This window comes from Heptranchias perlo, chromosome 7, assembly GCF_035084215.1.
Source record: "Heptranchias perlo isolate sHepPer1 chromosome 7, sHepPer1.hap1, whole genome shotgun sequence".
In the NCBI taxonomy this organism is placed as follows: domain Eukaryota; kingdom Metazoa; phylum Chordata; class Chondrichthyes; order Hexanchiformes; family Hexanchidae; genus Heptranchias; species Heptranchias perlo.
The window spans coordinates 12,721,989-12,734,577 of record NC_090331.1 but is presented as its reverse complement, the minus strand read 5'-3'; the positions used below and the strand labels follow the sequence as shown (position 1 = coordinate 12,734,577).

General features: G+C 41.7%; 1 protein-coding gene across 1 annotated transcript in view; it reads right to left on the bottom strand.

Moving 5' to 3' along the window:
• Nucleotides 1-12,589, bottom strand: part of LOC137323446 (contactin-associated protein-like 5) — a 630,151-nt gene that overhangs the window by 597,326 nt on the left and 20,236 nt on the right. Inside the window, exons 4-6 of the mRNA XM_067986920.1 lie at nucleotides 7,547-7,741; nucleotides 4,843-4,883; nucleotides 3,225-3,335 (exon numbers count right to left, since the gene is read on the bottom strand). Of these exons, the coding sequence (XP_067843021.1) occupies nucleotides 3,225-3,335; nucleotides 4,843-4,883; nucleotides 7,547-7,741 (347 nt within the window). The remainder of the gene's footprint in view (nucleotides 1-3,224; nucleotides 3,336-4,842; nucleotides 4,884-7,546; nucleotides 7,742-12,589) is intronic.

The following is a 12,589-nucleotide window of genomic DNA, read 5'->3' as shown; positions in this document are numbered from 1 at the left end:
ATTCTGTGGGTACGACTATGTCAGGTTTAACTAGTCTTTGCGACCGCTCTCCTGACTTAGGCACCAGCCCCCAGCTAAGCTGGTAAGAAGGTCTTTGCAGGGTTGACTGAGCTGAGATGGCCTTAGTCTTAACCTAATATGATGTCTGGGTCATCTTAAATTTGAAATCTGTATTCTGAGAGAGTCTCTCAACTCAGAGCAAAGAAGGTAAAGGGGAGATTTAATGGAAATGTTGAAAATTATGAAGAGTTTTGATAGAGTGGATAGGGAGAAACCATTTCTACTGGCAGGAGGGTGGGCAACCAGACACAGATTTGATGTAATTGGCAAAAGAGCCAGAGGGGAGATGAGGAGAAATGTTTTTACGCAGCGAGTTATGATCAGGAATGTACTGCCCGAAAGGATGGTGGAAACAGATTCAATGCTAACTTTCAAAAGGAAATTCAATATATACTTGAAATGAAAAATATTGCAGGGCTATGGGGAATGGGACTAAACAGATAGTTCTTTCAAACAGCCAGCACAGGCACAATGAGCTGCATGGTCACCTTCTGTGTTCTATGATTCTATGATTCTATGAACGATGCACATAATAATACAAAAAAAGAACAAACATGCTACACTTACCCACATTGGTGGGTCATCTTGTTAGACTCAAACAAAATGACTCCTAACTATCTTTCTGCATTCTCCTTCTGAGCCTGGCCAAAGTTTGCTCTCACAGCTTTCTATTCCAAACTTAGGTTTGCAGTCTTTGCTGAACTTGGAGGGGGACAACAATTCTCCCCATCAGGGGGAGTTTTTGTCACTGTTTTCATTTACAATCAGAAAGTAAGGCCTACCAGACAACTCCTGTCAAGTGCCTGGGACCAGAGGCTTCCCAGCACAATGTTTACTGATTACTGAGAAAGGCTAATAAATTGATTACTGTTTATAATCTTTAGAGAAGACAAGTTCAATATTTGTTCCATTTGCATTTAACCTCCTTTTGTTTCAATGCTCTTTTCTAAGTTTGTGTAAAATGTAGAAATGCATAAACAGTTACTTGAACATAGTAAAGAAGAAATGCATGATGGATATTTGACCATATTAACTCTTTGGTTCCCATAATGGGGTAGCTACAGCACACACACACAGAAAGACACAATTGTGTAATTACGTTTAAGCCTTGGTATGTTGATAATTAAGTTGGCTATACAGGTGCTTAGTACCGTCTGCCCCCCCCTAGCAGATAAGGGTATTGCTGACTATAAAATATAATGAGAATACAGTTTCTTGAGAGGCCATGTGGCCTTGAGACTGACTTCAGCCCTACTGATAACCAGCTCAAGAATGTAGGGAGGATAATGTGCTCAGGCCTATGAGGCCTACGTGCCAAAATAGGAATGAGCTATGGACGTCCAGAGGGGCAGGCTCACTACTTGATTGACCAACTACCTGAACCAATAAAGAATGTACATGTACACCCATATTCTATGACAGGTGGACATTACTAATTAAACTGTATAAATGTGAACTGTTTCCTTTGTTCAGTGAAGAGGTTGTTCTGACCATTGTTCAGAATACAGCTTCCCTTGTATACAAGTCAATTAAAAGTAAAACTTTTCCCTTTGTGATACTGGTCTGAGTGTGTTAGTGCATTGATATAGTGTTAAGTTTCGACAAAACACACTTCGTTTTACAAAGTGGTCACAAAACCAGGTGAATACCCAACATGGCAAGATTGGGTTGGCCATTGCGATCACACCTCACCTTGTATCTAATGGGTGTAGTATGAGGGAATGCCTATAACAGGCAACTCATGCCCATTACTTTTAAAAAAGAAATTGTATCTCAGGGTTAAGAGCGTGTAACTCATAATCAGAAGGCTGGAATCTGAATAATTGTTTTGATTGCCTCTCACACTCAATGGGTGAGATTCACTCAAACTTGTCCAAGGCTGCCTGATGGGTAAACGATTCCCCCTCAGAGAGGAGGAGAGAAATCCTGCAGTTTGTGTCCTACCTTCTTCCTCCTGTCTCCTGCTACAGAAATAGTACAGAGATGTGCCACAGACCAGACAGTCCCATCCTCTAGACCAAAGGACAGCAAGAATAAGGAGCTGCAAAGTGGCACTATAGGAACAGGAGTAGGCCACTCAGCCCCTCGAGCCTGTTCCACCATTCAATTAGATCATGGATGATCTGTACCTCAACCTGCCTTTGACCCTATCCCTTGACACCCTTACCCAACAAAAATCGATCGATCTCAAGTCTTGAAAGCTTCAAACGGGATTTCCCTCTCCAACATCAGAGGCAATAAATACCACACAGCGATAAACAGAGATATCAATGATACAACCTCATCCACAGTTCATATACCCTTCCAATTAACTTCTGCATCTGAAACAGTGATTAGTAACAGTTCTGTTCTAGTCCATTGATTATTGGGATTGTGCTGACTCATATCAAACTGATCTGAACTGTGAAAACCTGCGCTGTCAACCAAAGCGTTGGGTCATTGTGATGCCTCGGAGGGATGGCACTGACTTGAAAAGGACCCAATTCTTAAAAGTTAAAAAATAAGTTTTATTTTTGTAAATGAGCTACCGAACCTTAAAAGTAAGTCTTACATGATTCTCCAAAAAACCTTTTCATCTCCTTCCTTGCAGGGAAACAAAGCAGAGAAGAATTTGCAAACTGATTTGAAAAAAACGCATGCCATTAAGGGTTATAAATATTACTTTCTAAATTGTTATGCAAATTTTAGTTACTGTGGTTCAAGATGTCTTTGATGCATTCATCTGGAGGATGATATGTAATATATTAAAGTTTTGAAGTGTAACTTATGTATCCAACACAAACACTTAGACTAACAAACATATTTTCAGAGCTAATTTTAAACAAAAAACTCCCAGGCCTCGAGAGCTTAGAAATAATACCACCATTAATCACCATTTGTACATTAGCATGTGAGTGTATAATCTGAGATGTAAGGCTCTCCAGGGAACTAGCATCTCCAGCAACACTTGACTATAAGGATGACAGCTTCTAAAGGAATTGTAATGTGAACCGAATGCAAAACTTGCAAAACAGCAATGCAGCATTTCAAACTGGTACACTGGTAGTCAAGTTAAGCTTAAGCAGGGGAGAAACATCTGCGCTTCCCTGTTGGAATTTCCTATGAAGATGGGAAACGGAGCAATGTGCGTGCAATCATCAATTGATATCGTTTTTGCATCTTACCGTCTCTCCTGTTCAGCTTTGCAAAGCCAGGGCTGTGACTGCTCGAGAATTCCGAAGAGGAATTGAAAGCCAACTGAAGCAAGTCGGACACCAGATGACTGTCACAATTATCTGCCGGATTGGAAAAAAAGAAGCTTAACAATTCAAGTATTTAATGACGTGCTCCGCTCACCCTCCAAAGAGGTTTCACAAGCTTAGACATCTTAGAGACCATCACACACACATAATAGGAACCTTGTTACATGTAACAGGTGGAGATGGACAACACAATTACATCTAACCAGGCTCGCACAGAACACAAAATCCATCTTTACTTACTGTGTAAGGAGCAACACAAGATACAATAATGATTTAGAGTCTGAGAGGGTGAGATCGGTTTACGTTTTGCTATAACCCTTCATCACTCCGGTTCAGTTGAAGGGGTACACCTGAATATTGACCTACTTTGCTCTCTCAGATGCTGTTCAACCTTCTCAGCATCTCCAACATGTTCCATTTTAAAGAAGAAAGGACTTGCATTTACACAGTGCCTCATCATTTCTGTCAAAGACATCTCAAGCCATTCACGTACAACACATTGCTTTGAGGTGCAATCACTGTTGCTACGTAGCAAACAGCAATGGGATAATGATGCGTTGATCTGAGGGGGGTTTTGAGTTATAGATTGAGGGAGAAATGGTGGCCAGGTCACCAGAAAATTCCCCAATAATGTCACGGGACATTCAGCAAACTTGATTGCGCAATGTCCACCTGAGCCATCATAACAAGCGGACAGGGACGGAGTTTCATGCCTTATGCAAAGAACGGCAATGCAGCATTCTAAGTACTGCACTGAAGTGTCAAGCCTAGATTAGAGCCTCAAGTCTTAAAGCTGGGCTTGGACACAAAAACCTTCAGATTTAGAGGTAAGAGTGTCACCAAGTGAGCCAAGCTGACAGTCTAATTTCAGATGTCCAACATTTATAAGGTTTGCCATCATCCCCTGTGTCCAATTAGGTTTGTATCTTTATTTTTATGTTTGTACATCAGGTGACGTAACGAAAGCGTTCAACAAGGACACCAGTCTCTCAAATTTGACGCAGGTGATTACTGGAAGCACAGAAGGCCTTGAAGATATTTTTAACGTAGCCTAAAGTCTGACAATTCTCACTCAACAAGAGAAGTCCAACTCTGCAATCAGGGGAGTCAAAAGGGGAGTAGATATTAACCAACACCCCACCCCAAACCAGCAGGAACGGTGTGTGAGAGAGGCCGAGTCCACTTAATGGCTCAAGGCCGCACCCTTCATGCCCGGTGACATTTTATCTTTGCCGACTTTGAAGTCGGCCGAGGTTCCCGCAGCAGACAGGCGAATTAGCCCAATTTGAATCTAAACGTCATGGCCTGATGACATTATCGGCACCGCAATAGGACTTTTACGACGAGTTGTTGGGGAGCGGGAGGCTTGCCCAGTGTCAAAAACCGCCAGAGAAACCTGGCGGGGTGCAGGGGAGCAGCCGAGGTAAGTAATGGGCCGGAATTCACTGAAAACTTGTGCCATAGTAATGGCAGCATTGACGGCGGATGCCGTTATTCTGGTGCAAAAATTCCGGGAACCTTCTGCCATTACGCACACCACAATTTGCTGTGGCTTTGGCGCTGCTCCACAGAGACCCTTTGCTGAAAAAGTTGAACAGTTAATTATCATAGCTCCGTGCTCCCCATTAAAATCAATGGCGCGATCAAGTTTGCTGAATTAACACCACTATGAAGGCCACAGCCACTTAGACCAGTGCAGAATATCACTGGAGGGCTCGGTGTGTTTGATGTAATCCCAGGAATCATAGTTTAAATTAAGAAATAATTGTGTTGTCCTCATCAAGTGCTGTTTTTTTTTAAATATTAATCAGTGCTGCAGTTCTGACAGCGTCCAGGGTCACTGGTACAAAGTGCAAAGCAACAGAAATTATATATATATCTGGGGGGGAGCTGGTTCCTAGCCTTTGACTGCCATCGGAATATGACTTCCTAAAAAATATGTAATTGGGTTCGTTAATCCCATGCGTTCTGAATATGGTCGTTAGTGATCACAATGTGCCCATTTACACCTTATTAAAATCCAAGTAGTAAATCAGAAATAGCACTGGGATTACAGAATGCTTGAGCAATTGAAGACTAAAAGCCTTTGATTTCTGTGTTGTTCCTACAATTTCAATGGGAAGGAGGGGAGTGGGGGAAGAAGTCACTGTTCCATCTAATGAACTAACCAGACAGATATAAAATCAGGCCTTAAGGCGAGTCAGCTCTCTATAATTTGAATTTGTGCTCATTCCTGCCCATCAGTTCAAGCTTCAAACTTCGACTTTAAGCACTTCCGGGCCTGATTGGCATCACATCGCGACTAGTTTCTACCTTGGCCATTGCCCACGCTGCTCCCGATCCATCATTACGGCTTATTCTAATTATCATTCCAGTAAAGTCAGAAGGTTGTGGGTTCAAGTCCCACTCCAGAGACCTGAGCACGTAATTCAGGCTGACACTTTGGTGCAGTCCTGAGGGAATGTTGCACTGTCGGAAGTGCCGTATTTCAGATGAGACGTTAGAGCAGACAGGGCCTCGGTTTCTTAGTTGGACGTAAAAAATCCTACAGCACTATTTTGAAGAAGAGCAGGGGAGTTCTCCTCAGTATCCTGGCCAATAATTATCCCTTAACCAACATCACATTAAAAAAAAAATTATGAGCAGACACACGGCAGATGAAATTTACCTCAGAAGTGTGAAGTGATGCATTTTGGTAGGAAGAATGAGAAGAGGCAATATAAACTAAATGGTACAATTTTAAAGGGGGTGCAGGAACTGAGAGACCTGGGGTGTATATACACAAATCTTTGAAGGTAGCAGGACAAATTGTTTAAAAAAGCATATGGGATCCTGGGGTTTATTAATAAAGGCATAGAGTACAAAAGCAAGGAAGTTATGCTAAACCTTTATAAAACACTGGTTAGACTTCAGCTGGAGTACTGTGTTCAATTCTGGGCACCACATTTTAGAAAGGATGTGAAGGTCTTAGAGAGGGTGCAGAAGAGATTTACTAGAATGGTACCAGGCATGAGGGACTTCAGTTAAGTGGAGAGACTGGAGAAGCTGGGGTTGTTCTCCTTGGAACAGAGAAGGTTAAGGGGAGATTTGATAGAGGTGTTCAAAATTATGAACGGTTTTGACAGAGTAAATAAGGAGAAACTGTTTCTAGTGGCAGAATGGTCGGTAACCAGAGGACACAGATTTAAGGTGATCAGCAAAAAAGCCACACGCAACATCAGGAAACATTTTTTTACTCAGCGAGTTCTTATGATCTGGAATGCACTTCCTGAAAGGGCGGTGGAAGCAGATTCAAAAGTAACTTTCAAAAGGGAATTGGATAAATACTTGAAGGGAAAAAATTTGCACGGCCATGGGGAAAGAGCCGGGGAATGGGATTAATTGGATAGCTCTTTCAAAGAGCCAGCACGATGGGTCCAATGGCTTTCTCCTGTGCTATACCTACTATGATTATCTGGGCATTATCTCATTGCTCTTTGTGGGATCTTGCTGTGTGCAAATTAGCTGTCGCGTTTCCTACATTACAACAGTGACTACACTTCAAAAATACTTCATTGGTTGTAAAGCGCTTTGGGACGTCCTGAGGTCGTGAAAGGCGCTAGATAAATGTAAGTGCTTGCTTTTCTCTCCAAATTGTGGCATAAATACGTCACAGGAGGATCAGGGAGCACAATGGTCTAACTTATGGCATTCGGCACCAATATCACCATTGCAGTGAATCGTGGCCCAATGTGTTTTTTTTCCTGTGGGATTCCTTGTGGAGCCAAGAGGAGCATCCATTAGGCATCCTTGTGCCTCCCTCTACCCCGGCCCTCCCCATACTGGCATGTGTGAGAATACTCCCACCAACACATCTTATGCCGGAGACCGTTCTCTCCGGCCCCTAGCAGCAGCCGGCTCCTGCCTCATTTCCTGCTCCTCCCCTGACGTCATTCCTGGCGGCTTCGGGCAGGAGACCGATTCCAAATGTTAAAATGTGGCCCGGCTGTTAAAATGGGCCAGGCCTCGGGTTGCCAACCCTCTTGGATTGTTCTGGAGTCTCCAGGAATTAAAGACTAATCACTAGGACACTGCTGCGAGCAAAAAACCCGGGAGAAAAATCAATGGGGCATTTAAAAAAGTGTTTTTTTTTACATTTTCTTTGAAAACTTTTGTTTATTAGTTATAAAAATATCATAGTTGGGGAAAAAGGCTGTTTGACTGAGTCGAGAATCATGTAACAAAGAGTCTGTTTGCTCCCCAACTGGCGGTGCACTGTGAGGTTGGACATGTCGGTCACATGATGAAACCACCAGGAATGCGTCCAACCAGAGTTGGGCGAACCTGCGCCAGGCCTCTGTTCCTTCAGGACTTTCAGGTGGACCGCCCGCTTCAGACCTCCTACGCACCAATCCCGCCCTCCCGTTAAAACCTCCGCCATGGATTTGACGACTGTCCAACTTAAACCGAAAAAAACTGATTTAACTAAACCATATGAATTGCCAGATTAAAAAAATATCTTTCTCACTCTCATTTCATTTTTTTTCCTGCTGTTTAGTTTGAATTTGAAACCAAATGTTGTTGTTAATGACTCAGTGAAATCAGGTAGGTGCCAAAAGATTAATATGCCAGTCCTTCACTCGAATTAAAAAGGTTTCAGAGACAAGGGACAGGTGCTTTCAAGAAACTTCAGACTTTTTGATTAAAGACTACTCTTTTGTGCATCACCGGCAATTAGCAAATGCTTCAAAGCAATGAGGTTTAGGTGCAAGATGTTAGATACCATTTTGTAATATTATTCCTAATTTGAATTAGGAGGAACCAATTCAAAACTGGACAACACATTTCAATGTGTGCACTGCAAACACCTGTAACTGTACAATAATTCAATACAGGACATATCTGCTAAAGTGCCCAAATGACACTCATACGTACGGGTAAACAATGGTGTGATAGCAAATGGAATCAAATCGAAGATTCTTGCAATTGCTGCTACTTGTGAAATAATTGAAACACGCAAATCATTACCAGGGCAGAAGGGAGACGACAAACTCCAGAGTTTTGTTAGATTTCGGTTAGGTGAGGGGATCAAGGGATATGGAGCTAAGGCGGGTAAATGGAGTTGAGGTACAGATCAGCCACGATCTAGTTGAATGGTGGAGCAGGCTCGAGGGGCTGAATGGCCTACTCCTGTTCCTATGTAAACAAAGGCTATTTGGTGCGTCAAGCTGGTTTTATCCAGAGTCCACGACAAAACATTCCTACATGGCCTCTGGATGGATGAGTGACCTTTTCTCACTCCAGACCTTCTCTTATGCAGTGACTTTATGTGTTACTGTGGCTCTAAAAAAGACCAGTACAAAGCCAACAGCACAATCCTGGCCACCTTTTCATTGACATAAAAATTACATCAAAACTACAAATCAGAACAGGCCATTCGGTTCAACTGGTCTATGCCAGCATTTATGCTCCACATGAGCCCCCTCCCTCCCTACTTCATCTAACCCTATCAGGATACCCTTCTATTCCTTTCTCCCTCATGTGCTTATCTAGCTTCCCCTTAAATGTATCTACGCCATTCGCCTCAACTACTCCTTGTGGTAGCGAGTTCCACATCCTTCCCACTCTTTGGGTAAAGAAGTTTCTCCTGAATTCCCTATTGGATTTATTGGCGACTATTTTATATTTATGACTTCTAGTTTTGGACTCCCCCACAAATCTTTTTCGACCTCTTCTTCTAATGTACTGCCCACCTTGTTAGCCTCCTGGTAAATATGGAAGCAAAGTAACTATTCAATATTTCTGCCATTTTGCTGTCGTTACCTGTGAGTTTATCTTGTGCTTCCCTTAGTGGCCCTATCCCTATTCTGATTTTTCTTTTGTTATTTATATGTCTGTTGAATACTTTATTATTTCTTTTTATATTCCTTGATTATTTAATGTCATAGTTCCTCTTTGCTTCCCTAATTGTTTTTTTGACTTCTTTCCTAACCTCTTTGTATTCCCTTTTGTTATCCTCTCCTTTGTCGTCTATGTACTTAGTGAATGCCTTTTACTTTAGTTTCAATTTTGCCCTTATTTCTTTATTCATCCATGATGTGTCATTACTGGCTAGTTTGTTCTTTCTTTTTAGTGGGATATATTTCTCCTGAACTCTATTGATCACTGTTTTGAATATTATCCACTGATGTTCTATTTCTTTGTCTGTCAATTTTTTTTTCTGCCCTAGTTCCAATCTCATCCTCTGAAAATCAGCTTTTTTCCCAGTCTATTCCTTTGGTCTTTGTCTCACTTATGTCTTTCTCAATCATTATTCAAAACCTTATTGTGTTATGATCGCTACTGACTAGATGTTCCCCTATGCTTACTTCTCTTATCTGTTCTGGTTCATTTTTCGTAAATTGATACAAGCAATGACTCAAAAGCAATGTCTCAAATTCGGGTCTGATTGCGACAAGTAATTTTTAATCACTTGGAAATTCATCATTTTAACTGCCTCTGGGACTTTTTAGGTCAAATTGTCCGACTCTAGGAGAAAACTGTACTCAGTGTAGTAGGTGTAAAATTCACATATATCACACCATGGAAAATTGCTTATACTTGGCACAGATCCTAGGCTTCAGCAGAGAGAGCTGCTGTCATTAGTTAATTGGTTAGCTGGATTAAACTGGTTCCTGAAGGTGGAGCAAGCCTGACTCATCTGAGTCATAAACTGTAGAAATACAGGGGCCTGTGAGAAAGTGTAAGGTGATTAACCCAGCATCAAAGCTGAAGGTCAGGCTAGGGTGTGTGGCCCAACTAAGAGTTCTATATACAAATGCACCGAGTATAAGGAATAAATTAAATGAACTACAGGTTCAAATTCAAATTGGAGGGCATGACATGATAGCTATTACTGAGATATGGCTGCAGGATGGTCAGGATTGGGAACTAAATATACTGGGTTATAAGGTCTACAGGAGAGATAGGGAAAATGGAAGAGGGGGAGGAGTAGCCTTAGTGATTAGAGATGAAATCAAATCAATGATAAAGGAGGATATAACGAGGGGTAAGCAGCCAACAGAGACCTTATGGGTTGAATTGAGAAATAGGAAAGGATCTAAGACTATAGTGGGAGTTGTGTATAGGACCCCTGGCAGCAGCTCTGAAGTGCTCGATTGTATAAATGCAGAGATTAGACAAATGTGTAAGAAAGGCACAGTGGTTTTAATGGAGGACTTTAACCTTCACATAGATTGGGAAAAGCAGACTAGCAACTGTCAGAAAGGTAGTGAATTACTTGAGTGTGTCCGGGATAGATTTCTACAGCAGTATGTCCTGGAAGGGGGCAAGCCATACTAGATTTAGTAATGAGTAATGAACCAGATTTAGTTAACGGCTTAACTGTAAGCGAACATCTATCCAATCGCGATCATAACATGATTGAGTTCAATGTAGTGTTTGAAAGGAAAAAAAGTGAATCAGCTGCTAAGATTCTAGACTTGGGTAAGGCCGACTTCAATGGGATGAGACAGAGACTGTCCACAGTAAACTGGGCAAATCTGTTAATGGGTAAAACGACTGATGATCAGTGGGAAATGTTTAAAGAAACACTTAACGTGATACAGAATCGGTTTATACCCCTGAGGGGCAAGAACTCTACTTGCCAAAAAAAACAGCCATGGACAACTAAATAGGTAAGGGACAGTATAAGACATAAGGAAAGGGCATACAAAAAGGCAAAAAATGGCACAGATCCTGGCGAATGGGAAAGGTACAAAAATCAACAAAGGGTCACAAAACAGATAGTAAGAGCTACAAAAAGAGAGTATGAAAAGAAACTCGCAAGGGATATCAAAACCAATATGAAAAACTTTTATAGTTACATTAGGAAAAAGAGGGTGGTCAGGAGCAGTGTTGGCTCCTTAAAAACTGAAAGTGGGGATACTGTCATTGACAATGGGGAAATGGCGGACATGTTGAACGATTACTTTGCGTCAGTATTTACAGTAGAAAAAGAGGATAGCATGCCAGAAATCCCAAGGAAACTAATATTGAATCGGGGACAAGGACTCAATAAAATTAACTTAAGTAAAACAACATTAATAAAGAAAATAATAGCACTAAAGAGTGACAAATCCCCAGGACCAGATGGTTTCCATCCCAGGGTTTTAATGGAAGTAGGTGAGCACATTGCGGATGCCCTAACTATAATCTTTCAAAGTTCTCTAGATTCAGGAACTGTCCCTCTGGATTGGAAAATTGCACATGTCACTCCGCTTTTTAAGAAAGGAGAGAGAGGGAAACCGGGGAATTATAGACCAGTTAGCCTAACATCTGTTGTGGGGAAAATGCTGGAGTCTATAATTAAGGATCGGGTGACTGAACACCTCGAGAATTTTCAGTTAATCAGAGAGAGCCAGCATGGACTTGTGAAAGGTAGGTCGTGCTTGACAAACCTGATTGAATTTTTTGAAGAGGTGACTAAAGTAGTGGACAGGGGAATGTCAATGGATGTTATTTATATGGACTTCTAGAAAGCATTTGATAAAGTCCCACATAAGAGACTGTTAGCTAAGATAGAAGCCCATGGAATAGAGGGAAAAGTACGGACTTGGTTAGGAAGTTGGCTGAGCGAAAGGCGACAGAGAGTAGGGACAATGGGAAGGTACTCACATTGGCAGGATGTGACTAGTGGAGTCCCACAGGGATCTGTCTTGGGGCCTCAATTATTCACAATATTTATTAACGACTTAGATGAAGGCATAGAAAGTCTCATATCTAAGTTTGCCGATAACACAAAGATTGGTGGCATTATAAGCGGTGTAGATGAAAACATAAAATTACAAAGTGATATTGATAGATTAGGTGAATGGGCAAAACTGTGGCAAATGGAATTCGATGTAGACAAATGTGAGGTCATCCACTTTGGATCAAAAAAGGATAGAACAGGGTACTTTCTAAATGGTAAAAAGTTAAAAACAGTGGCTGTCCAAAGGGACTTAGGGGTACAGGTACATAGATCATTGAAGTGTCATGAACAGGTGCAGAAAATAATCAATAAGGCTAATGGAATGCTGGCCTTTATATCTAGAGGACTGGAGTACAAGTGGGCAGAAGTTATGCTGCAGCTATACAAAACCCTGGTTAGACCGCACCTGGAGTACTGTGAGCAGTTCTGGGCACCGCACCTTCAGAAGGACATATTGGCCTTGAAGGGAGTGCAGCGTAGGTTTACTAGAATGATACCCGGACTTCAAGGGTTAAGTTACGAGGAGAGATTACACAAATTGGGGTTGTATTCTCTGGAGTTTCGAAGGTTAAGGGGT